General features: G+C 49.3%; 1 protein-coding gene across 1 annotated transcript; it reads left to right on the top strand.

The window, feature by feature from the left end:
- Positions 1-5,259: 5,259 nt before the first annotated feature.
- Positions 5,260-7,306, top strand: LOC123117224 (endo-1,4-beta-xylanase 3). The gene is made up of 3 exons (XM_044538037.1): positions 5,260-5,365; positions 5,459-5,977; positions 6,064-7,306. Exons 1-3 carry the CDS (start codon positions 5,351-5,353, stop codon positions 7,177-7,179), a joined length of 1,650 nt encoding a protein of 549 aa, XP_044393972.1. The 5' UTR covers positions 5,260-5,350; the 3' UTR covers positions 7,180-7,306.
- Positions 7,307-27,690: the final 20,384 nt, after the last annotated feature.

The raw sequence follows: 27,690 nt of genomic DNA, 5'->3' as shown, positions 1-27,690 counted from the left end.
GGGGCTCCATGATCATCATCGTCACCGGCACGACACCATCATCTCCATCATCATGATCTCCATCATCGTGTCTTCATGAAGTTGTCACGCCAATGACTACTTCTACTTCTATGACTAACGCGTTTAACAATAAAGTAAAGTAGTTTACATGGCGTTCTTCAATGACACGCAGGTCATACAATAAATAAAGACAACTCCTATGGCTCCTGCCGGTTGTCATACTCATCGACATGCAAGTCGTGAATCCTATTATAAGAACATGATCAATCTCATACATCACATATCATTCATCACATTCTTCTTGGCCATATCACATCACATAGCATACCCTGCAAAAACAAGTTAGACGTCCTCTAATTGTTGTTGCATGTTTTACGTGGCTGCTATGGGTTTCTAGCAAGAACGTTTCTTACCTACGCAAGACCACAACGTGATATGCCAATTGCTATTTACCCTTCATAAGGACCCTTTTCATCGAATCCGTTCCGACTAAAGTGGGAGAGACTGGCACCCGCTAGCCACCTTATGCACCAAGTGCATGTCAATCGGTGGAACCTGTCTCACGTAAGAGTACGTGTAAGGTCGGTCCGGGCCGCTTCATCCCACAATACCGTCGAACCAAGATTGGACTAGTAACGGTAAGCATATTGAACAACATCAACGCCCACAACTACTTTGTGTTCTACTCGTGCAAAGAATCTACGCAATAGACCTAGCTCATGATGCCACTGAAGGGGAACGTAGCGGAAATTCAAAATTTTCCTACGTGTCACCAAGATCTATCTATGGAGAGACCAGCAACGAGTAGAAAGAGAGTGCATCTACATACCCTTGTAGATCGCTAAGCGGAAGCGTTCAAGTGAACGGGGTTGATGGAGTCGTACTCGTCGTGATTCAAATCACCGATGATCCTAGTGCCGAACGGACGGCACCTCCGCGTTCAACACACGTACAGCCCGGTGACGTCTCCCACGCCTTGATCCAGCAAGGAGAGAGGGAGAGGTTGAGGAAGACTCCATCCAACAGCAGCACAACGGCGTGGTGGTGGTGGAGGAGCGTGGCAATCCAGCAGGGCTTCGCCAAGCACCACGGGAGAAGAGGAGTACTTGGGAGAGGGGGAGGGCTGCGCCAGAACTTCGTGTATAGCTCCCATGTGCCTCCCCACTATATATAGGGGTGGAGGGGCTGGTTTCTTGCCCTCCAAGTCCATTGGGGCGTTGGCCAAGGTGAGAGGAAAGAAATCTCATTATTTCCTTCCCCACCGATTGTTATCCCCCTTTTTTAGGGATCTTGATCTTATCCCTTCGGGATATGATCTTATTCCTTCTAAGGGGGGATCTTGGTGCGCCTTGACTAGTGGTGTGGGGCCTTGTCCCCACTACCCACGTCCATGTGGGTCCCCCCATGCAGGTGGGCCCCACTCCGGAACCTTCTAGAACCTTCCCGGTACAATACCGAAAAATCCCGAACATTTTCCGGTGGCCAAAATAGGACTTCCCATATATAAATCTTTACCTCCGGACCATTCCGGAACTCCTCGTGATGTCCGGGATCTCATCTGGGACTCCGAACAACATTCGGGAACCACATACAAACTTCCTTTATAACCCTAGCATCATCGAACCTTAAGTGTGTAGACCCTACGGGTTCGGGAGACATGTAGACATGACCGAGACATTCTCCGGTCAATAACCAACAGCGGGATCTGGATACCCATGATGGCTCCCACATGTTCCACGATGATCTCATCGGATGAACCACGATGTCAAGGACTTAATCAATCCCGTATTCAATTCCCTTTGTCTATCGGTATGTTACTTGCCCGAGGTTCGATCGTCGGTATCCAATACCTTGTTCAATCTCGTTACCGGCAAGTCACTTTACTCGTTCCGTAACACATCATCCCGTGATCAACTCCTTGGTCACATTGCGCATATGATGATGTCCTATCGAGTGGGCCCAGAGATACCTCTCCGTTTACACGGAGTGACAAATCCCAGTCTCGATCCGCATAAAACAATAGATACTTTCGGAGATACCTGTAGTGCACCTTTATAGTCACCCAGTTACGTTGTGACGTTTGATACACCCAAAGCACTCCTACGGTATCCAGGAGTTACACACTCTCATGGTCGAAGGAAGAGATACTTGACATTGGCAAAGCTCTAGCAAATGAACTACACGATCTTTTGTGCTAGTCTTAGGATTGGGTCTTGTCCATCACATCATTCTCCTAATGATGTGATCCCGTTATCAACGACATCCAATGTCCATAGCCAGGAAACCATGACTATCTGTTGATCAGAACGAGCTAGTCAACTAGAGGCTCACTAGGGACATATTGTGGTCTATGTATTCACACGTGTATTACGATTTCCGGATAATACAGTTATAGCATGAATAAAAGACAATTATCATGAACAAGGAAATATAATAATAATACTTTTATTATTGCCTCTAGGGCATATTTCCAACAGTACTCATCACTCCTCTCTGAGGGCATCGCCTTGGATGTTTGGTCCTCTTTTAGATGTTAGTGGACGTGTCCTCCTTCAATGTTGCTGACGGCTTGACGGGTGCGAGGCGTCGGGCCAATGTGGTGTGTTGATGTAGTTTGTAAGCTGGAGTGGTGACTCCGGGTCATGAAGCACGGTGTTGTCTCGGGTCACTTTGGGTGACCGAGTTCTCAGCTCATCTGAGACACGGCCGTGGGACTGGTGTGTTTGTGTGCTTCGTTTGTATCGGGTTTCGGCCAATTTTTCTATACTATCTAATACTGTACGAGTTTTGAATAGGAGATGGCCATCAATACTAAATGTCCTAAATCCAATGGCTGAAAGTAGAGGGATTCACAGTGAACAGTGCATGGTTATTGCATCCATCATGTTCTAGAATGAACCGCCTGATACTTCTCAAGAGATGTAGCCCAAACTGATTCCTCTTGGGCCAGACATGTTGTAGCTTGAGGTTGGCAACGAGTTGAACCCAAAAAAGTGGTTTCGAGGTAGAAACATAAAATAAAGTTAAAGGACACCGATATCCACCACACGTGTGGCATCTAGGGGGTATGTGTCGCACGCCCCGTGTGGGATCGACACAGGCCCGCCCGCACGAGGACGTCTGAGCGCACCCAGTCACAGCCCGCATGTCCGGTGTGCGACGCGATCGCCCACACGTCCGGGTGAGCGACCCCGCGGCCCGCATGACCTCGCTCGGCCGTCGTCCCTCTCGACATGGGAGCCACAGTAGCCACCATCTGTCCCCGCAGTTGCCATGGTCAGGACCCTCTTTCATGTTTGTTTAACTGCAGTTGCCATGTTGCTGAACTACAGTTGCCATGTCTGACAACTACAATTGCCATGGTTGCTCAACTGCAGTTGCCATCTCAGGTCAAGTGCCAGATGCCATTTTTGGACGACTACAGTTGTTGCCATGTATGGTCATGTCTACTACAGTTGCCATAATTTAAAAACTTTAGGAGTTGCCACCTAATAACACTAGGCAGTTGTTATGTAGCACTACAAAAAAGACATGGCAAAATAACATGTTCGGGGTAAAGAGGGAGTTGCCATCTGCTTACAAGCACACTAGGGCAGTTGCCATGTACCTTGCAAAACGCATGGCAACTGACAATTTTGGGTGTGGGAGAGGAGACGGACGTGTAGGCGATGGTGGTATCTTTAGGAGTTGTCACCTACTAACACTAGGCAGTTGCCATGTAACACTATAAAAAGACATATCAAAATAACATGTTCGGGTAAAAAGAGAGTTGCCATTTGCTTAGAAACACATGGCAACTGACAGCTTTGGGTGTCGGAGATGACAGGCGTGTGGGCGAATTGATAAACGCCCACACACCAGCCCCTCTACGTGCGTGAAAACTGGCGTGTGGGCGGACTGCTACACGTTCACACACCAGCCCCTCCACGTGGTTGAAACGAACACGTGAGCGACCGGATGAATGCCCACACACCAGCCCAGTCCTACGTGGCATAAAAAATCTGGCAAAACATGCCAAGATTCGTGCAAACACAAAGGGACGTTGATCCATGCATGTGGGCGAAATGCAAACGCCCACACGTGTGGGCGTTAGTATTTCCATTTTTAAATTCATTTCTTTATTAACATTTTTAAGAGATTCCTTATTAAAAAATTGTGGGGATTGCATATATTAATTCGGACTTCTTTATAATATAATTTATTTCAGCATCTATAAATCATGATTTTTTTGTGCTTCGAATCAATCAGCAAGTCTATGTTTTTTCCTACCAAAAATCACCCATAAAGTTAAAACGTGCATTGCACGTGCATACATACTAGTATTATTAACTGATCGGTTATCTTCTAAATAAAAAGGACCGAGCTAAGCTACTACCGCTTGCCTATACAAAAGAAAAAGAAATCACATGGGTTGGTGTGTGTAGCAACTCGATCTGTGCACAGGAAGTGTACTATGGATTCGGTAGGTCGGCATATATTGTGTTTGTGTTGTTCCACTCGATCGGAGCAGATCACGCCTTCCAAAATGGACAGTCTTCTATGTGCACGGCGCGTTGCTTGCTTGCGCCGCGACGGACGATTCTACTCTTCATCGCGACGAAAATATGAACCGATCAGTCGCTCCCGCGTGCGTGCGTGCGTGCATGCTTGTGGCCATTGCTTAACGTGATTAAACCGGTCAGTCGAGCTAAGCTAGCAGGCAAGATTCGATCACGATCGTCCTGTCCACACTCGATAGCACAGACCAGTTACACGCTTTTAGCCGTTTTTTGTACCGTGAAGCCATGCATTCCAACGCTCTACGCTTTAACTGAACACGAATTGGTTGCACCGTCGATCGTCACCGGCCGGCCGCCGACATATATGCAAGTGAAATATACGATGGCGAGGACGGCCTCTAGCTAGCTAGCTTTCGTGTTGTGAAATCTTCACTGTCACTCAAGAGCAGCAGCAGCAGCAGCACAGAGAGAGAGAGAGAGAGAGAGAGAGAGAGAGAGAGAGAGAGAGAAAGAGAGAGAGAGAGAGAGAGAGAGAGAGAGAGAGAGAGAGAGAGAGAGAGAGAGAGAGAGAGAGAGCGTTCGTTGCTTCCGGTTTGTGTTGCTACTCTTCACCGTTACTCTTTCTATCCTGTGAATGTGATACGACTCAACTGTGTCTGTCTGTACCCATCTCGATCGAGACATCGATCGACGGCCGCCGCCAAAAATCCCCTTTAAATACCGCAGCCGCCGGAAAGAGCTGCATTAATCTCATCACCCATACTCAGAGTGCAGACCACAACAGAAAGAGCTGTGCTTGTTTCACTATTCACAACTCCCGGTCAATCGGCTCCCGCTTCCACTCGTGTAAGATGGCAGGCACTCAGGTATGTACCCTACTTGCTAGTGGCACACATACGGTGAGTTCATGCGTGTACCTCATTCACTTGCATGGTGCACATGTGTGCCGCTTTTTTCAGGACGTGAACCTGGACGGCAGCGTCACCGGCTGCACACCGTTCGGCTCGCGCACGACGACGCTGTCCCTGCACAATGAGGAGGAGGCGGCCATCACCGCGGGGAATGGCGATGGCAACAACCCCAGCGGCCGGTACATTCTCGTGGCGGGGCGCGCCGATGAGAAGGACGGCCTGCGCCAGGTGATCACGCGCGGCTTCTTGAAGCCTGGGGTCACGTACCGCGTGGCAGGCTGGATCAGCCTGGGCGCAGGCGCGGCGAGGGGGACGAGCCACGCGGTGTGCGTCACTATGGACGACGATGAGATTGAGAGCCTGCAGGTGGAGTGCGGCGCGGTCTGCGCCGTGGTCGGCGCTTGGACGGAGATCATGGGCGCCTTCCGGCTCAGGACGGAGCCGCGCAGCGCCGCCGTTTGCGTCCACGGCGCCCCCGCTGGGGTTGACATCAAGGTCATGGATCTCCGCGTGTACCAGACAGACCGCGAGGCGCGCTTCAGGCAACTCGAGGAGAAGACTGACAAGGTGAGAGAGCATGCACGACGTAACCACCTGCATGCATACTGTCTGTGGCACGCAGTAACGTAATGATGCGAACTCCATTGATGCAGGCGCGCAAGAGGGACGTGGTCCTCAAGCTGGGCGCGGCGACGGGAGCGGCGTCCGTGCGCGTCGTGCAGATGGACAACAGTTTCCCTTTCGGGACATGCATCAACACGACGGTGATCCAGAACCCGGCCTTCCTCGACTTCTTCACCAACCACTTCGACTGGGCTGTCTTCGAGAATGAGCTCAAGTGGTACCACACCGAGGCGCAACAGGGCCAGCTCAACTACGCCGACGCCGACGCGCTCCTCGCGCTCTGCGACCAGCTGGGCAAGCGCGTCCGCGGCCACTGCGTCTTCTGGTCCGTGGACGGCGACGTCCAGCAGTGGGTCAAGAACCTTGACAAGGACCAGCTGAAGTCCGCCGTCCAGAGCCGCCTCGAAGGCCTGGTCTCCCGCTACGCCGCCAAGTTCCCGCACTACGACGTCAACAACGAGATGCTGCACGGCCAATTCTTCCGGGACCGCCTCGGCGACGAGGACGTCCCGGCGTTCATGTTCAAGGAGGTGGCGCGGCTGGACCCGGAGCCCGCGCTCTTCGTCAACGACTTCAACGTGGAGTGCGGCAACGACCCCGACGCGACGCCGGAGAAATACGCCGAGCAGGTCGCCTGGCTGCAGAGCTGCGGCGCGGTGGTGCGCGGCATCGGGCTGCAGGGCCACGTGAGCAACCCGGTCGGGGAGGTCGTCTGCGCCGCGCTCGACAGGCTCGCCACCACCGGCGTGCCCATCTGGTTCACGGAGCTGGACGTGTCCGAGCCGGATGTTGGCCTCCGCGCCAAGGACCTGGAGGTGGTGCTCCGGGAGGCATACGCGCACCCAGCGGTGGAGGGTGTGGTGCTCTGGGGGTTCATGCAGGGAAGCATGTGGCGGCAGGACGCCTGGCTCGTCGACGCCGACGGCACCGTCAACGAAGCTGGCCAGATGTTCCTGAACCTCCAGAGGGAATGGAAGACGGACGCGCGCGGGAATGCCGACGGCGACGGGAATTTCAAGTTCCGAGGCTTCCACGGCAGATACTTCGTCGAGGTCACAACGGCGACGGGGTGTCGGATGCTCAAGACGTTCACGGTGGAGAAAGGGGACAACACGCCTCTCCTGGTGAATTTGGGCGATGCCTGAGTGCCTCACGGTGGATCTATCTACACTTATACTAGTATAGAATTGATACTTACCAATCTGATTACATGTATGTACATGGGTCATACGCTGATGTGATTGACACGTTAAGGAATAATAAGCTGCTCTATCCTCTATGACACTACTCTTCCTAATTTTTTTTTTTGACGAAAAACAGCCTTAGTGCTGATTTCATTGCAATAAGAGAAAGGCCAAGACGGCCCGGTTACAGGTTCAGCACTTTCCCTAATTTTAAAGGGCTCATAATCAATTGAGGTCTCCAATTGAAATTGGGTCACCCGATTTTGTTGGGGACAACAATTTCTCGAAGCTCTCTCATTCGATTCTTTTATACGATACATTATGCTTTCTAATTTTTAAGGTCTCACAATTAATTGAAGTCTTTAATTCAAAAAGAGTCACTCAATTTTGACTGGGTCAACAATTTTTCAAGGAGGTCTCCCATTTAATTATTTTAATTCACTATTGTCCCTAGTTTTGAAGCTCTTCAATTCGATTATGGTATTCAATTCGATTATGGATTTTGATCGGGCCAATCATTTTTCAAATCAATTAGCAGCGACCGGCCTATAAAAACTTATGACACTGTAGCATCAATATAGTACATGCAACTACCGACGAAGAAATTTCCCCACATAAATACGAGTTTCTTCGCGGATAACACAAAATCACATCGAGAAAGGCCCTCCAAATAATTGAATTATAAAAAAACAAAACACACTCCATCATATTCCCGCCCTACCAAACTAAATATTCCGTCAATTCCAAAATATAAGCGGTATTAGTTTGAAAGTCAAATTCCTTTACTTTGACCAAGTGCAGAACAAAAAATGACAACATCCACAAGATTGAACAGAAAATATGGAAATTAATTTCATGATGAATCTAATTATACCGATTTGGTATTATGGATTTTGATATATTTATCTACAAATTTGATCAAACTTAAAAAGGTTTGACTTTTTAAAAATGTAATACACCTTACACTTTGAAAGAGTGAGTAATGTTTTTAGGAAATCCAGCAATATCAACGGAGCAGCAAAGCACGCCCAACCCTTCTAGTCAATACCAAAGACGAATTCAACTTTTCTTTCCCCTTCAAGGCGACTAGGAAATCTTTCTCCCCTCGATCTCTACTGGTGATCCTGTGGATTCGCCTTCCCTCTGCCTACCGCTCTGGCGGCCGGTGGCAGGGAGGGGATTTCTAGTGCCTCGGCTCCAGCTAGTAGACATGTAGAGTTTTGGTTCTCACAGGGGCGCCGATTGGACGGATGGCGGTGCTTCTTCTTCGAGTCAATCTTCTGGGTTCCGATTCTCCTCAAGTTTGTCCGTTGGGACGGGTTAGACAGAGCGTTGGAGTAGATTCCTGCCAGCTCTTCGGGGCGGCGATGCTAGAGTTGCTCGTGCGTCCGCAACGACAATATTTAGTGTCAGGTTCTTCAGATTGATTTAAGGATTCAAAGGCGACGACTGCGGCCTCAGGATGCTGATCCTTAGGGACACATGCATGAAGATTTTTCGGCTGTCATCGACACGGTCAGACCGGCTCCGGTATGTGAGCGGCCACAACGGCGCGTCGGCGGCTCGTTCCGGTGACGACAATGATCGTTTGGTGGTCCATAGACGTCGATGTAATTTCATTATGTTTTAATATTTTGTACTTCTGGTGAATCTTTATAATAGATCTGATCCTTTTCATAAAAAAAGTGCTCTATAAATACTGTAAGAAAAAAGGCGCTCTATAATTTCCTCATTTCTAAGGTAGCGGGTGTTGCAAGACAAGTGGTTGGGGGAATGCCATCCTCTCTGAACAATATCCATTTACACCACATTGCAAGCAACAAAAATGTTTTGCGAACGATCGTTGTGTCATTCCAACGCTGCGCTCTTGAATTAGTTACATGGTCGTCACTGCTGCAAGTGAGGCGGCTGCAACCAAGTTGGCACGCCTTTCGTTTCGCCGTCGAGGAATAAATGTCAGGTACTTTAGATTCTTGCCTTGATGCCATGGGAGGAAGTAAAGAAAATAACAGAAACAAAATATATTTTATGCATATAAGAGACACTGATGGCCGGTTGAATCGCTGAGGAGATCATCTCTTTGCATTAACTTTGTGCCGTGAGGACACTGGAGCCAGCGTGGAGTTTGATTTCGCACTTAGCACGCTGGGGAGCAGGTTTGTACCGGCCCTAAGGGTATCTCCAGCCGCGCCCCCAGGAAGGCCTCCCCAGGCGATTTTTTCGCGCCGGTGCCAAAAAAACGGCCCAGTCGCACTCTCAGGAGCCCGATTTTCGCCGGCTTGGGCCGAAAACAGCGCCGGCGGATCCAGCCCGAACCCGGCGCGCTGGGGGGCGCACGGGGGCGCCGAGGCGAACTGTTTTGGCGCGAAAAAGACGCGGGCCAGCCGCGTCAGCGACTCGGCGCCTCGTCTTCCCCCAACGGCCTCGGTTCCCGCGGGGAATCAATGGCAAGGCTGCCGCCGGCCAGCCTTGCCATTGATTCCTCACGGGCGGCGCTTCACGGGACGGCGCGTCGACGCCTCCCCTCCCTCGCACGCGTACACACGGGCGCGGGCCGGCTATAAAAGCCGGCGGCCTCCACTCGCCTGTGCCCACACCAGCCCCCCCTCGCCGACGTCCAGCCCCTCCCTCTCCCTGCCTCTCCCGAGCGCCGCCGCCCAGCCCCTCCCTCTACCTCTCCCGAGCCCGCCCAGCCCCGCCGTTGCCATGGCAGAACGCTTCCCCGGAGACGAGGCGGCGGCCAACGGCTTCGGCCGCCGTTCGCTCCGCGAACAGGTGTCCTGGCTCCTGTTCCAGGCGAACATCCCGGCGCCGCCGGACATGCGCGCCGGGCCAACGGGGTGGAGGCTCAGCGCCGGGGGAGTGCCCATTCCCCCGTTGCCCGACGCCGTGGCGAAGCCGAGGTACTTCGCCGAGGAGGTCGACATCGTGCGCGCGTCCCTCACCGACGCCCACCGCTCCCTCCCCCAGTACGCCGCCGACAACCACGCGGCCTGGGCGGCGTATTTCCAGCGCCGCCAGCAGGAGCGCTTGGCGTCCACCAACGGCGCTCCGGTGGTCGGCGGCCGGCAGAACAGCGAGGGGCGCCACCTCTGGTGGGGCGTCCCCGGCCGCACACTCGAGGGCGTGCTCACGTACCTCGAGGGCGGCAACGACCCGCCGTTGGCGTACCCCCCGGCGAGGGTGGCCGCCCCGGCGCAGCACCGACGCGTCGGGCCATGGGCGCCGAGAAGGTTCGGCGCTTCTTCTTCTTCCTCCTCATCGCGCTCTTCTTCCCATTCCTCCGGCTCTCCGGCGCTGCTCGGCGTCAAGGCCGAGCCCGCGGCGGAGATGCCGCTCGACCGGCGCACTCGCAGCGCCGGCATCGTCATCAACGGGGGCGGCCGGCGCGCCTCGTCCTCGTCGGCTCCTCCGCGCTTCGTCAAGCCAAAGATGGAGCCGGGGCTGGCGCCGGTGAAGACGGAGCCGGGGCTGGCGCCCGTGAAGACGGAGCCGGGGCTGGCGCCGGTGAACGCGGAGTTCGACGACGACGACGCGGCCCTCGAATGGGCGCGCCAGGACTCCATCGCGTTGGAGAAGGCGCGCCGGGAGAAGGAGAAGGAGCGCCAGTGCGCCGCTCTACGCCGCTTCGAGGAGCGCCGACGCGGCCGCGAGGAAGGCGGGGTCGTCGTCTTATGCGACAGCGACAACGACGACGACGCGCCGCCGCCTGTTCGCCAAGGCGACGCCGGGTAGGGGTCCAGCAGGGGCACCCGCGTCAAGGAGGAGAAGGCCGCCGACGACGATGACGGCGACGACGATGGCGGCGACGACTTCAGCCACTTTCTTTTACTTTAGATTAGGTTAATGTAATGTTTGGAGGAATTTCGCCGAAACTTGCCATGGGGTGCCGAAATATAACTAGTTTTTATCATAACTTCGCCGAACGATTTTTTTTAAATACGCGCCTGGGGGCGGCCCTGGGGGCCGATGGCTGGGGACCGACTCGCCCCCAGGACCATTTTTTGCGCCGGCTCACCCCCAGGCGGCGCTTTTAGACGCCCCTGGGGGGCCAACGGCTGGAGATGCCCTAACAATGCTGCAGTGCGCCTAGCACAAGCGTGCGGGTGAAAAATAAAATCACATACAACATATCAAAAGACTATGAATCAAGTTCAGCATAAATCGATGAAGCCACCGCTTGAACGACGTCTTCTCCCGAGAGGGGAGCAGCGGTTTCGCGCTTCCTCGCCATGGCCGCCAGCTTGTCGTGCTCTTCGACCTCCTTCCGAAGCGGCTCATGCAAGGCCTCCACTTCAGCATGCCGCCGCTCTAGTTTTGGAGGGTCACCTTTGACAAGAGCGAGCTGCTCGGACACATCGGAATAGACGACCCTTAACCTTTTCAGGAACGGGCACACCTTCCACTCAAAAAAAAAAAAAAAAAAGGAACGGGCACACCTTTTCTGCAAAGCTCGCATCCTTCGCTTCATACTCGTCTGGGTTCTCCGTCCAAGCCAAGCGATGAGCTATGGCCTTCAGAAGGGAATCCAACTTAAACAAGTCAATCGGGGTACACTGCATCATAGAATATCACCCATGACGCCGTGGTCATCTCTATCACCTTTAGAACATTGGCCCTGAGAAAATGCTTCTTTCTGATGTGATACTGAATGGCTTTTAAGTCCACACACATGATGCTTGTGTTCCTGTCAGACACAGGGTCCGAGACCGGAAGATGAAAGCGGTGCTTCTTGCCCGGCTTATCATCAGTAGTCGGTGGGATCATGTCCATGGGAAGTCATGGCCCATGAGATACCAGCACCTCGAAGTACATTTCGGCGATGATGTCGAGCTCCTAAGGCCGATGAATTTTGTTGTGGGTTGGCGTTGGATATGCCCTAACAGGACTTTGGCTACATTTATTTCTAAAAAATTCTTGGTGATGGATCATGCTAATCTTTTGATGACGTCTAGCTCGAAAGGTCTGCCAAGGGACGGGGCTCCTCTAACGTACTGCAGCGCGCAGTTGGGCCACTGACATGTGGGCCTGAAAGCAAGTTGGCCCACCTGTCAGTGACCCAACTGCGCCCTGCAGTATGTCAGGGGAGCTGAGTCCTCTGCCAAGATCATGGTAGCTTTGGTGGGTTGTCGGGGGAAACAGGCTTCGTCTGCTTATCAAGACGACGCAAGAAGGCCTCCACCTCCTCTTTGCGTTGTGCCAGGGTATTGATCCTTTCGGTCGAGTGAGCCACTACATGGTCATAGGCTTCAAGTGCTTGAACGACGTCTTCTCCCGAGCGGCGAGCAACATTATCACGCTTCCTCTCCATGGCCGCTTGCTTGTCATGCTCCTCGGCCTCCTTCTGAAGCCGCTCCTGTGAGGCCTCCCCTTCATCACACCACTTCTCTAGTTTTGGGCGGTCACCTTTAAACGCGAGCTGCCCAGGCACCTGGAATAGGCAGCCCCTAACCTTTCCAGGGCGCACCTCCTTTTCTGCGAAGGTTACATCCTTCTCTTCATAGTTGTCCTGGTTCTTCGTCCCTACCAAGCGATGAGCCATGGCCTTCAGAATGGAATCCAGCTTCATCAAGTCATTGGGGCACGTTGCATTATATATTGTCATCCATAATGTCGTGGCCATCTCTGTCGCCTTCAAAACACTGGCCCTCAAAAAATGCTTCTTTCTCACGTGATGTTGGATGGCCTTTAAGTCCGTACATACGATACCTGTGTTCTTCTCAGACTCAAGGTTTGAGACTGGAAGATGAAAATAGTGCTTCTCGTCTGGCTTATCATCAACAGTCGACAAGTTTATGTCTAGGGGAAGTTGTGACCCATGAGATACTGACACCTCAAAGTACTTCTCGGCCATGATGTGGAGCTCCTTAGCCCGCTCAACGAAGTTTGTTGCATCAACTTTCACTCCACGCACTTCATCAAAAACATGTATAAAAAATAGATACGATAATTACCTCCATCTTGGATGTAATCATCACATCAATTTTTAAAATACATGTTCTTTTTCAAGATGGAGCGTTGTTATTAATGCCTCAGTGTTTTTAGATGAAGCACCTGGAGTGAAAGATGTCGCAGGGACTTCGTCGAGTGGTCTAAGGAGATCCACATCACCGCCGAAAAGTGCTTCAAGGCGTTGTCATCTCATGGGCCAACACTTCCACTTGACATGATCTCACCAACTATTGATGACAAGCCGGGCGAGAAGCCCTGCTTTCATCTTCTATTTTCGGACCTTGTGCTTGACAGGAAGACGGGGATCACGCATGGACTTAAACACGCTCCAACATCACCACAGAAAGAAGCCTTTTTACAGTACCATGTTCTGTATGTCCTCAAGGCGATGGCGATAGAGGTAGCCATGCAGTGTACCCCGACAACTTATTGAAGTTAGATTCCATTCTGAAGGTCATGACTATCGCTGTTTGACAGGGGCGAAGAACCCGTACGCGTCTGAAGAAAAAGACGTGACATTTGCAGAAAAGGAGGCACGCCCGTTCTTGAAAAGGTTACGCGAGGATCCCAGCATGCATGGCTGGGATCTGAATCTTGCACTTGGGAGTTGGAGTTGCTCTTTTCTTGAGCGCCTAGCTAGCTTCTTGGGAGCAGTAGGGTTGCTGCGCCCCATAGGAAGCTTTTAAATCTGAGTTAAGAAAAAAAATACATCATGAATTAACTTGCTACAATTCGATCGATCTATGCTTGAGAGAAAACATCAATGCATGGACGAGAGTGCTACGTAGTGGAACCGATGATTTCTATTCCGGCCATGCGTACCTTCGTTGACTAGACGGCTGCTCCCGGGGTATGGCGATCGACGATGTGAAGAAGATCACACGGGGCTGCTGCTTTTATAGGCCCTTCGGGAGAATTCTGTTTTTCTTTTTTCAGGAAGAGATAAAATCGACAGGCTGGCAAACTGTCGGCATACGGCGAGATTAAAGAGGATTGCTGTTTTAAAACGATATATATATCACCTAAATCTTATCGGCCAAGTAGCCTTTGTGCGTACGGCACATGGATTCTTTCATCTTGTTACCGCAGCATGGTAAAAAGAAAACGAGACCAACCCGGGCTAGACTAGCATGTTGGCATTTTTTATAGAAAAAAACTCTGTTAGCACCAAGGGCTCGAGCCGACTTAAACACTGGTGGGCTGGCTGTGAACTCCTGCGCCTTACCAACTGAGCTTTGTTACTGCAACACAATTATTCCTTGAACCCCGATAAGGAGCGAACGTCAGATTTCTACCTGACCTGACGAATCGTTCCCGGCAGGGGGGACGACCGGACGATTTCCTTTTGTATGCCAAGCATGAATACTTCCAGAAACTTATCGCTAAGGGCTTGTTCGGTTGCAACAAAATCGGAGGAATTGAAGTGGATTGGGGTGGAATAAATCTCATACAAGTCAAAATCTCACTAAATCCCCTCCAAACCTCTCCAATCCCCTCCGGGAGAGGTTTAACCGAACAAGGCCTAATGAGGAACACAACAAAAAGCCCAAACAAAAACGCCAGCATGGGGTCCGTTGCACGAGCGACAAAAGAAAAACAGGCCCATTTAGATACTAAAACACAAAAAAATGCAGAAAACCCAGCTAAAAACTGAGAGAAACTTTACAAATAAAAATGCCACAAAAATCTAGAAATTCATAGAAAAAATAGCTGACAAAAAATATATAAATTGCCATGGTCCAACAAAAAAAATTAAACTTATTGTGTTAGAAAAAATAAATCTGCTATGGTTTTAATTAAATTTTGAAATTGGTCAAAAAATAAATTTCTGTGGTCACAACAATTTGCCATTGTCCATATAATAAAAATGTCATGCGACACAACGATAATTTAGACTAAAAAGGCTTGTCCGTGGCCAAGGCTATGTTTTGGGAGAGAATTGCGGATTACTATAGCAACTCCGTGGACATCATTGGGGCATAATTCACGACCAATGCAACCGATGGTCCGGTTGCATCAATCAATCGAATCTACACCACCGAGCGGTGTGCAAGTGGCGGAGTATCGCCCCTACATCCAGGAACTTTTCAAGCATAGCAACCCCAAGTTCAGCCACAAGCCCGTCACGTTGCACCATTGCTACAAAGAACTATGCAAAAACGAGATGTGGATCGAAAGAGTTGTGGAGACTACTTCAAATAGATCAAGATTGAGCATATCCATTGGGGAGGACAACAAGGTGGATGAAGAGGCCAACAATAGACTGGATGAGCTCAAGATGTTGGAGGATGAGAAATGGAAGGCCAAGTTAGGGGCCGAAGAGAGAAAGTTGAAGGTGGAGGAGCATAGACTTGCACTTGAGGAGGAGAGGATTCGTGATGCCAGGAAAGTCGAAGATGGTGCTATCATGTTCATGAATCCAACCACAATGAATGGAACATCAAGAAAGTATTGGGAGCTCACTCGTGGAGAGGTCTTGACCCAAGTGTAAGGCTCTCTTCGGAATGTGGCCGTGATGGTGTTGCGGCCGAGAGGATGGTGGTGGCGGTGGTGGTGGTGGCGTCCAAGAAGATGGTGGTGATGGTGGCCTATACACTATCACTACGATTGTCTCAAAAATGAAAAATCTATACACTATGAAGCATTGAAAAGGGCCTTGTATTGTGATGTACGATAGGTAACATCTGTCTGTATAAATAATCTTCTCTTCCACATGAAGACAATACAAAATACCGGTAACATGGCTTTCACTTGAGATTAATCATATCCGCAAACAGAAAAAACATACTTCACACATACCTCGAGACAGATCCTAAAAATAACACACCTCGAGATAAAAAAAAAGTTAATTTCTAATTCAATTAGTTCATGCACGGAGAAAGTAAAACTAGCCTCTTTAAGTAATCTTTAACCGTAACAAATAATTTACATGATCCGTTCAGCTTTGCACGGAAGTGGTGTCGCGTCATATATACAGTACCATTTCGTTTAGGTCTTGAGCAGGGCTGCTGCATCATCAGTATGGTACTCGCACATGTTGCTGGAGCTCCGCTTGCAGTAAATGCCGGCGACGGAAACTTTTTCGGTCTGTTTGTCGGATTGTAGGTCGATCCTGTAGAGCATGCGATGGTGGAAAAGCAGGCTGCCGCTCTCCCCTGACTCTGAGAAGCACTCCAGCGCCACCCTGTCTCCCTTCTCCCGCACCGGCAGCGGGCCCTCTCGCTCCAACGTGATGTTCCACAAGTCGAAGCACTTGTGGCGCGTCCACCTCGCCGGCTTCTCTGCCTGATCGTCGTCCAGCGTCCATAGAGATATGGTGACATTTGCCACCGCGGCCAGGGTCAGTCGCCGCGTCCCGTTCACCGTTGTCGATGCCAGGAGGATGTCCTCGGTGTTGAAGTTGTCGCCGCGTCCTCGTGTTTTTGGAACTTTGTCCGGGAACTTTATCGGCGCCGGCTGCCGCTGTCCATCGAGAGGGAGCGCGAGGACGTGGTAGCCGAGGGACTTCGACTCGGACTTGCAGAGCCAGTACGCGACCCCGTCGAGGACGAGCGGCGAAGGCCGGACGAACCTGCTCGGCGCGCCCAGGGGCAGGTTGGCGTACGTGGCCACGACGCCATCCCACTTGCCCTTGGCCGACGAGAAGGTCTGGACCTGGAGCATCCCGGCGTCCGCCAGTTCAAGGTTCACGATCTGCAGGGTGAAGCCCGTCCCGTGAGCTAGCAGCACGAAGGACTCATCCCAGATGGACGGGCGCGGCAGCGAGACGTGTTGCCCGGTGACAGGGTTGCACACGACGAGGTCTGAGGGCGGCGGCGAGAGACCAGGCAAGACGACTGCGGCCGGCGATGGACGGCGGCGGAGGGCGACGAAGCCGCCGTGCGACGCCACGGGCTCGTAGCCCTCGAGTTCACTTTCACGATCCTTAAGGAACGTGCATGCGGCTTCGAAGGCGACGCCCGTGCGCGTATTGGCGTGCGCCTGTGTCTTCAGAAGATCAACACCGCCGCTGGAGAATCCGTAAAGAACGCCGAGGATGTGTTTGGGAGAGACGCCCGATTCTTGTGCCACCATGGCGACCACGTCCGTTCTTCTCTCTCGCGTTGTTCGCGGGGTGTTCTTCCCTCGAGTTCGCGCGTTTTTTGGCTCGATCACAACTAACAGGTCGATCACAATGTATGCCCTAATCGCAGGAGTTGTATATATATACTCCCAGTGATCGGTAATCCAACTCGGTCAGCCGGCTTTCCGAATCCAACTGGCATGGACGACCCGCAGGCCGAAATATTGAGGGGCCGTGTTCAAGTGTACCTATCAGCCCAATTATAATTACGATACGTAGCCCAACCAACATCAACAGCCACGGCCCAGCATTTCTCAAAAAAAAAAGCTACGGCCCAGCAGGCAATACGTACCTAGTAGCTTCCAAAATGACTGCTTGGAGTTTCTAAAAAAAAGATGACAGCTTGGATCCGGTGCCTGAAACAAGAAAAGAAAAAAAATGACTGCTTGGATCCAGAGGAACCTGCCAGAAAGACGCGACTTACTTTCCAAGATTTTCTTCTATTTTGTTTTTTGTTTTTATCATATCATCTCTTGGCACCTAGCCCTTGGATTCTTCTCCTCCCCGTGCCAACCGTCTTCGACTCTCTCTCTACTACTTGCAGCCATCCATTAACAAGCGCCAAGCCAACGGCGTAAAGCTAGGAAAAACGGCCGGGGCAAGAAGAGCCCTGGACTCTTTTGACTCCCAAGCATTCATGGCCGCCCATTCATGCATTCAATTTTTTTGACGCTGATATCTACCACACGTGTGACATAATAAGCATTCGTCCATACATCGTGTGTGGCATGAGCGGGGGACAGCTCACACGGGCTGTGTGTGGGCGAATAATAGAATTGCCCACATGTATGAACGCAGGTACTTCGTGTCACACGCCCAACAAATACTACTCATCCCGCTCCGCGCGTGTGGCATGAAGCAAATATGCTCACACATCCTGACGCAACTACAATAGATACCCGCGAGATGGCGATTTAGTTGCCATCCGGAATGGCAGATGTAATTATCCGGGATGGCAAATATGGTTGTAAAAGCATGTCAACTCTCTGTTCTGGTTAACTATCGTTGCCATGTCTAATTTATGGTAGTTGCCGCGTGTAATCAAACCATAATTGTCGTGTGTGATTAACTACTTGCCACATATGATCAAACAATAGTTGCCATGTGTGTTTACCTAGTTGCCACGTGTGGTTAATCACAGTTGCCATGTATGTTTACCTGATTACCACGTACACGCAACTGCAGTTGCCGTCTAGCAAACGAATCATAGTTGCCATGTGTGTTTACCTAGTTGCCATGTACGCGCAACTGCAGTTGTCATCCAACAATGTACGACTGTCCTGTGGGCGAAAAGCAGTTCGCACACACGCGCGTGGACTAGGTGGTGGCTGTGTGGGCAGAAACTAGTTCGCCCACACAGCGCAACTGGCAACCGCGTGCTGTGGGGCGTATGGGCGACCTCTCCAACGCCCCACACACCGGCCTTGTCCTACGTGGCACGCGAAAACAGCCTCGGTGTGTCAAGATTCGTGCAAACTTAACTGGACGGTGATCCAGGCATGTGGGCGAGTTACTATGTTGCCATACGTGTGTGAACGTTAGTGTTTTCGAATTTTTTTCTATACATGTAGCGCATGGATCAATATGTTGGTTTGGATATAAAGTATTCGAGTATATCCAGATATTATGGTGATAGGGAAACCATGAAATTGTAAAATCTAAAGTTAAGAGAGGAGTCGGTATCCTCTCCCCCTCCCCCCCGCTGCAAAAAAAGAGAGGAGTCTGTACTGTGTTCGTTTTGTCTCCCGGATTACATTAATCGCACGACTTTCTCACCGTCGATTTTTTCCCTAAGGCTGGTTGTAATGGAGAGTATTGTATACTAGTATCATGCGTATGATACTAGTGTATGATACTACATCCGTAATGCATGGTATCATATGTTGGTATCATATAGGATTACATTATTGCCATGCATGACACAAAGTATCACATCATTTAATATAATATAGTATTATGATATGATACTCAAGCATCTCTTTATTTATTTAATTCTATGCCAACTCATCAACATTGCTTAGTTGGCATGCATAATAGTACCTATGATACTCCCGTTACGACCAGCCTAACGATTCACCGCTCCGGTTTAACCGATTATTTTTGTCTTTTCGTCCTCATCTAAACAACCTTCAAAACCTACCTATGCCTCGTTCTCATCCCTCTTTTTCGCCTCCTTTGTCTACCACCGCCACACTCCTTCCTCGCCCTTGCCAATGACGACCACCTGTCGCACGACCCCGTCGTAGCTTTCCTCGGTGCACATCTTCTTGCTGCCATACCCCCGCCCTTGGTGCTTCTAGACCACCGTCATACACCTCTAACTCCCTTCCCACGGCCGCATCGACCATTTATGAGCTCAAGCACCTCATCATGGAGGCATCCCTCTAACTTCTCCTTACAAACCCCAACTTCACCAGGTTGCACAATAATGGGGTCGCCAAGGCTGCGACAAGGTGTAGTACCATGCCATTGCTGCAGTAGTCGCACAATGTCGGAATCAGAGGATTTCATCATCATCATGGACTCGAGTTTCATCGAAATGTATGTCATATGGGATGGGGGAGGTAGGTGGCAAGAGATGGGGAGGCAAAGAATGGTAGCTAGGGGAGATGGAGCGGTAGCGAGATTGGACGAGCTCGCCAGCGGAATACGTTGGCAAGATTTCCTTTTCGGGTCGGGTGGGGGGGGGGGCGTCCTTGTGTGTGTGCGTGCGTGAGTTGGGATTATTTCAGGCGTCGGTGGCGAACATGCATGGGTCAAAGCGTTTACTTTTTTGAGAGAGAAGAAAAAAAGGGAAGGGAGGGGGAGGGGTGGAAACCCTAGAAGCGAGGCTGGGAGGATAAGGTTGTCATGAGCAGAAGTTTGTATGTTTACAATCAAGTGGATATTACTTTTTGGCGGAAAAACTCCCGATTTATTCATCCACTAGTAGAAAAAGGGTCTAATGTGCAGCTCATTAGTCCCGGTTTGAAACTGAACCGGCACTAATGTGACCATTAGTGCGGTTCCAACGGCTAGGCGGTCCGCTCTCTTTAGTACCGGTTCGTGCGGAACCTTTAGCACCGGTTCGTGCCAAGAACCGGTACTAAAGGATGTGGTGGTAGGATGTTGTCAGACTGGGGCCCATCCAGCACCTTTAGTACCGGTTCTTGCCACGAACCGGTACTATAGGTCATCCTGCATATAAACCCTTCGTCCAGCTCGCTCTGTTCTTCCCCCTTTCCCCTCTCCTCCTTTCTGTTGTTCCTCTTCTCCCCTCGAGCTCATCACACATTTTGCCCAAATTTTGTCAAGATTTGAAGGCCCCCATCCATTCAAGTGATCACAAAGGTTAGCAACTTTGTCCTTTCATCTCTCATTGCTAGATTAGCTCTTGCAATGCTTTATATAGTGATTAATTTGTGGGTTTTAGTAATTTGGGAGGAATTATATGTGGTAGTTTATTTGATTTATATGCAATTTGAGCTTAAAATAACTCTTAGTTTGCATATGTAGGTGTGGTTTACTTAGTGCCTTCCCGTCTCCGTCGTAACCACCGTCGATCGTCCGCACCGACCCGTCGCCGGCACCACCTTGTGGTGAGCCTCTTGTTCTTATCTTTTTATATAAAAAATCATGTTTGTGTGATTTAGATATATAGTTACTTGTATAATTATCTTACCCGTACGTTGTTTGTTATACATAGTGCCATGGTTTTGATATCCGTCCCCGTCGGCCCTCGTCCGTGTTATGATTCGGATGTGGTATATTCTCTTTTAAAACTATTTGTTGCATTTCGTGTTTATGACAAATTGTGCCCATCAAGTTGACATAGATATTTTTATCTAGGAGGTATGTGAACCGGAAATTCCAACCGACCCTATTGTCGAGAGGTTAAATTTAGTTGAAAGAGAAAACGAGTATTTGAAAGAAAAATTGAAAAGAATTGAGGGGGAGAAGATGGAATTGGAGTTGCATGTTGCCGATGTCGTCGATGATCACAAGATCAAGATGGAGAAAATGCGGTTGAAGATTAGAAAGATTAGAAAATATGCCATTGATAGTGTGGCTTGGTATCATTATGCCGTTGGATCAATTGTTACCTTAGTTGCTATCTTGATTGCATTTGTTGTTGCATTTAAATTCTTTAGCTAGAGAGTTATTTGTATGTTGCATTTAAGTGTTGTATGAACTTATGTATGAACTGTATTAATTTGGTCTATTCGGTGGTGTGTAATGAAGATGCGCCGGCAATGGATGTACGATGACCGATGCTCTCCCCAGTTCATTGATGGCGTGCATACTTTTCTGATTGCGGCTCAGGCAAACAAGCGGGCGGATGTTTTATGCCTTGTCCATGTGCTGGCTGTAAGAATGGTCACAATTACTCTAACTCAAGAACCATTCACGTCCACCTGTTTGAGTCCGGTTTCATGCCCCACTATAATGTTTGGACCAAGCACGGAGAAGAGGGGTTATGATGGAAGACAATGAAGAAGAAGAGGACGACGATAGCTATCCTGGCCATGGGTTCCCTGAATACGATGATACAACAATGGGGGAAGAAGCTGAGCCGGCCATGCGGGAAGAAGCTGAAGAAGAGGCATCAGATGAGCCCCCTGATGATCTAGGTCGGGCCATTGCCGATGCAAGAGAAACTGCGCAAGTGAAAAGGAGAAGAAGAAGTTGCAGCGCATGTTAGAGGATCACAAGAAATTGTTGTACCCGAATTGCGAAGGTGACAAGAAAAAGCTGGGCACCACACTGGAATTGTTGCAATGGAAGGCAGAGAATGGTGTATCTGACAAGGGATTTGGAAAGTTGCTGGTAATGATAAAGAATATGCTTCCAAAGGACAACGAATTGCCCGAGAGTACGTACGAAGCGAAGAAGGTTGTCTGCCCTCTAGGTTTAGAGGTGCAGAAGATACATGCATGCCCTAATGACTGCATCCTCTACCGCGGTGAGTACGAGGATTTGAACGCGTGCCCGGTATGCGGTGCATTGCGCTATAAGATCAGCCGCGATGACCCTGGTGATGTCGAGGGCGAGCACTCCAGGAAGAAGATTCCTGCGAAGGTGATGTGGTATGCTCCTATAATACCACGGTTGAAACGTTTGTTCCAAAATAAAGAGCATGCCAAGGGGAGAAGACCGTAAGAAAGACGGAAAGTTGAGAGTACCCGCTGACGGGTCGCAGTGGAGAAAAATCGAGAGAAAGTACAGGGAGGAGTTTGCAGGTGACCCAAGGAACGTATGGTTTGGTCTAAGCGCAGACGGCATTAATCCTTTTGGGGAGCAGAGTAGCAACCATAGCACGTGGCCTGTGACTCTATGTTTGTATAACCTTCCTCCTTGGTTGTGCATGAAGCGGAAGTTCATTATGATGCCAGTGCTCATCCAAGGCCCTAAGCAACCCGGCAACGACATTGATGTGTACCTAAGGCCATTAGTTGAAGAACTATTACACTGTGGAATGGAAAAGGTGTACGTGCGTGGGATGAGCACAAACAGGAAGAATTTGACCTAAAGGCGTTGCTGTTCGTGACCATCAATGATTGGCCTGCTCTCAGTAACCTTTCAGGACAGACAAACAAGGGATACCACGGATGCACGCACTGTTTGGATGATACCGACAGTATATATTTGGATAGTTGTAGGAAGAATGTGTACCTGGGACATCGTCAATTTCTTCCGAGTAGGCATCCCGTAAGAAAGAAAGGCAATCATTTCAAAGGTGTGGCGGATCACCGGACAAAGCCTCGCCACCGTACTAGTGCTGATGTACATGATATGGTCAAGGATTTGAAGGTAATCTTTGGAAAGGGTCCTGGCGGACAACCAATTCCGAAGGACGCTTACGGACGCGCACCCATGTGGAAGAAGAAATCTATATTTTGGGACCTTCCCTATTGGAAAGACCTAGAGGTCCGCTCCGCAATCGACGTGATGCACGTGACAAAGAATTTTTGCGTGACCCTACTTGGCTTCTTGGGCGTGTATGGGAAGACAAAAGATACACCAGAGGCACGGGAGGACCAGCAACATATGCACGAAAAAGACAACATACATCAGGGTTAGGCCAGCTACGCTCTTACTAAAGAAGAGAAGGAAATCTTCTTTGAATGCTTGCTCAGTATGAAGGTACCGTCTGGCTTCTCGTCGAATATAAAGGGAATAATAAATATGACAGAGAAAAAGTTTCAGAACCTAAAGTCTCATGACTGTCACGTGATTATGACGCAACTGCTTCCGGTTGCATTGAGGGGGCTTCTACCGGAAAACGTTCGATTAGCCATTGTGAAGCTATGTGCATTCCTCAATGCAATCTCTCAGAAGGTAATCGATCCAGAAATCATACCAAGGTTACAGAATGATTTGGTGCAATGTCTTGTCAGTTTCGAGTTGGTGTTCCCACCATCCTTCTTCAACATCATGACGCACGTCCTAGTTCACCTTTGCGAAGAGATTAACGTTTTGGGTCCTGTATTTCTACACAATATGTTCCCCTTTGAGAGGTTCATGGGAGTCTTGAAGAAATATGTTCATAACCGTGCTAGGCCAGAAGGAAGCATCTCGAAGGGCCATGAAAATGAGGAGGTCATTGAGTTTTGTATTGACTTTATTCCTGACCTTAAGCCGATTGGTGTTCCTGAATCGCGGCATAAGGGCAGACTGGATGGAAAAGGCACGCTAGGAGGGGATCAAATAATATGTATGGACGGGCATTCTCTCACTGAAGCACACTACACAGTTCTACAGAATTCCGCCTTGGTGGCTCCGTATATGGAGGAACACAAGAATTTTCTACACTCCAAACACCCGGAGCAGTCTGACGACTGGATTACACGTGAACAAACGAGGACTTTCGCCGGTTGGTTGCAGACACGTGCCATGCATGATGGCGATATTGAAGATGACATGTACTTGCTGTCCCAGTTACCATCTTTGAATATAATGACTTTCAAAGGGTACGAGATAAATGGGAATATATTTTACACGATCGCCCAAGATAAGAAGAGCACCAACCAAAACAGTGGTGTCCGCTTTGATTCAAAAATCAACACGGTAAAGGAAACATATTATGGTTACATAGAGGACATATGGGAACTTAACTATGGAGGTGGCTTGAAGGTCCCTTTGTTTCGGTGCAAATGGGTCAATATGACACGAGGCGGGGTAACAGAAGACCCGCAGTATGGAATGACAACAGTGGATCTCAACAATCTTGCATATGCAGACGAACCATTCGTCCTAGCCAATGATGTGGCACAGGTTTTCTATGTGAAAGACATGTCTACCAGGCCGAGAAAAAGGAAAGAATGAAGCGAATCGATCATACGATGAGCCAAAGCGCCACATAGTTCTTTCAGGGAAAAGAAACATCGTGGGAGTGGATGACAAGACAGACATGTCAGAAGATTATGAAAAGTTTGATGAAATTGCTCCATTCCAGTGAATATTGATCCGAGTATCCAGTTAAATGATGAAGATTGTCCATGATTATGGCTCAAAGGGACACACGCGAAGAAAAAGTTTCACACCCAAAGATCCCACACTGGCATGCGATAGGCTTCACCGTCATCACTTTCTTCTGTAGTGACTTTCCAGACTTATATATCTGGAAAGTGCTGCTTCGAACAAACCGGAGGGAATCTTTGTAATAGTTAGGGTACTTATGTGTTTTGGTATTTGAAACGCGAAGAAATTTTATGTGCAAAAACTGGATGCACTTCGTCTACAAATTTGTTTGTCAAATAATTCAAATTTAAACTATTCAAATTTGAAAACTACTAACACTAACAGAAAATTTGTAATTTTTTGTACGTAAAGAAAAAATATTCAGAAATAAATAAAGTAGAAAAGAAAAAAACTAATTTTTTGTTGAACAAAAACTAAATAAAAAAATCAAAGTATTCAAATTTGAAAAGTACTCGCACCAACAGAAAGTTTGTAATTTTTTGTACCTAAAGAAAAAAATATTCAGAAATAAATAAATGAAAATAAATAAAGTAGAAAAGAAAAAAACTAAATTTTTGTTGAGACAAAAACTAAATAAAGAAGCCCACCTACTGGGCCACAACGGCCTGCATACGACTAGTAACCCAACCTGTAGTTGGGCCAGGATGCAGGCCCACAGGGCCCAGTAGGCCCACAGAGATAAGAGGCAGAGTTACGCCCAGAAGCCTGCTATAGAGAGGAGTTCAATACAGCAGCCGTGCCGGGGCTTTTAAACAGGTGCGGGGCGCCCTCGGCTAGCGAGGTGGGACTAAACTTGCCCACACCGCACCTGCGCAAGCACAACCCCTTTAGTATCGGGTCGTGGCTACAACCGGGACTAGGGGGGGGGGGGCTTTAGTACCGGTTGTAGCCAGCACCCGGTACTAAAGGGGTGCGCTTCCCGCCACTTCGTCTGACCAAAACATACCTTTAGTACCGGTTAGTGGCTCCAGCCGGTACTAAAGGTAGGTTCTATATAAGAAAACACTTTAAAAAATTTGGTCAGTTCTCCCTCTGCTTCTTCTCCTCTGCCCCGTCGTCGCCACCCCTCATCGTCTCCCCCGTCCCGCGCCATCGCCGCCCCCGTCCCTCGCCCTCGCCATCCCCGTCGCCCCATCCCGCGCCATCGCCATCCGACCCCTCGCCTCACCGTCGCCGTCGCCTTGGATCGACCTCGCCTCGCCGTCGCCGTCACCTCGACCTCGCCCGCGCGTGCTGTGAGCCCCTCCCCCGGCCTCTCCTCCCTCCAATCCACCATGCCGCCACTAGCGCCGTCCGCACGCGCGCACACACACTACACGTGCACACACACACTCACACTACACGTGCGCGCACACACACACACACAATTTTTTTTTTCTGTTTTTAGTTTTTAGTATTTTCTTTTTTCTGTTTTCATACAAAGTTTTAGATGAATTAATTAATTAGATTAGATTAATGTCAAATAGTATATAGAAATGTTAGAAATGTTATAGAGATGTCAGAAATTTTAGAAATTTTAGTTTTAGCTAGATGAATTAGATTAATTTCAAATTGTTATAGAAATGTTAGTTTTTAGTTTCTTATAATATTAGTTATACAAATTTAGAATTTGCATATAAGAAATCACAATTCAATCATTTAAAAAATGTTACTTTTGCGGCGTATAGTATTTGTTCTCGACGATGCCCGGCCCGCATTCTCGCAGTCGACCCGTTCGCGACGACGTCCTGCTTCAGAGTACCCATGTCCGGGACTGGGCTCCACAGGGCTGGCACTGGGAGGTGATACCTTCAGGGGCTCGCCGCTTGGTGAGGAACCCGAGTACCGTCGTCGACCCTGAGCTCCTTTGGTGGCGTTCCCGTGGGCCAGTTTCGGTGCGGAGGGAGCCGACCCCGCCGGAGGTGGTGCATCACCGTGTGAGGGAGGAGGACGAGCACGTCCATTGCTATATGGCTACTATGGACGTTAGGTTCTCCAATACCTGGCAGGGTCTTTGGGGAGATGACCGAGCTATGATCCTGTGATGGTTCCTTCTCTTTGGGTGTCCATCGCCCGCGCCTCAGGAACCGCGAGTGGCCTAGATTATTTTGTAGTATTCGATATTTATTAGCTAGCTAGCTAGTGATGTATTCAATATATAATATTTGAGACGATGTATTCGAGATTATATATTATTCGAGACGATGCATATTATGTACTATGATTCAGGATTTCCTCTTATTGATTGCATGCATGCATAATGTAATTTGAATACTAAGTTGTTTTATATTTCTTCTAGATTTGTTAAATAAAAGCTGTGGCGGACAATGCCGGCAGAGAGGGAGAAGAGGCCCTGTTCGAGATCATACGCTCCCGTCGCGCGCTAGATAATCGAAATGAAGAAGATGACGGCTCCCAATATCTGAACAATACTGGGGAGGGTGATGATATGATATTCGATCGTGACGACCTAATTGATGAAGTCATGGATTATGAGGGCGAAGAAAATGTTGATCTTGATAAAACAGAGACCAGCAAGGTATATCTATATAAGCAGGCATCTGGTGATTATCACATGTTTTAAATGATTTGAAGATATATTAACAAATCGATCTTTCTTCTTTTCAGCCCTCCAGATCGAGCAAATCTTCTACATCCAGAGAGCGAGGCCCGTGAAAAAAGTTGAAGCCGGGCGTAAAGTTCAACATCGATACCATCAAAACTTATGGCGAACCAATAGCGCCTAAGAACATTGCGAACAAGTTCGTTCATCAGTGTGGAGTTCTTGTGAAGGACAAACTCTTGATCTCCCTTCAAGAATGGAAAGAGCCATCAAAGCCCCGTCCAGATCTTACTTTTGTCGGTGACAGAGCAAAAAATGCGCTTTTGGAAGATCTCATGGAACATTTCACCCTACCAGATCATTTCACAGCTGCAGATGTGGAGAAAGTCAAGGA

The sequence above is a fragment of the Triticum aestivum genome, chromosome 5B, assembly GCF_018294505.1.
Source record: "Triticum aestivum cultivar Chinese Spring chromosome 5B, IWGSC CS RefSeq v2.1, whole genome shotgun sequence".
Lineage (NCBI taxonomy): Eukaryota > Viridiplantae > Streptophyta > Magnoliopsida > Poales > Poaceae > Triticum > Triticum aestivum.
Note: the sequence above shows the minus strand (reverse complement) of the source record. Positions and strands in the feature narration are given on the sequence as shown.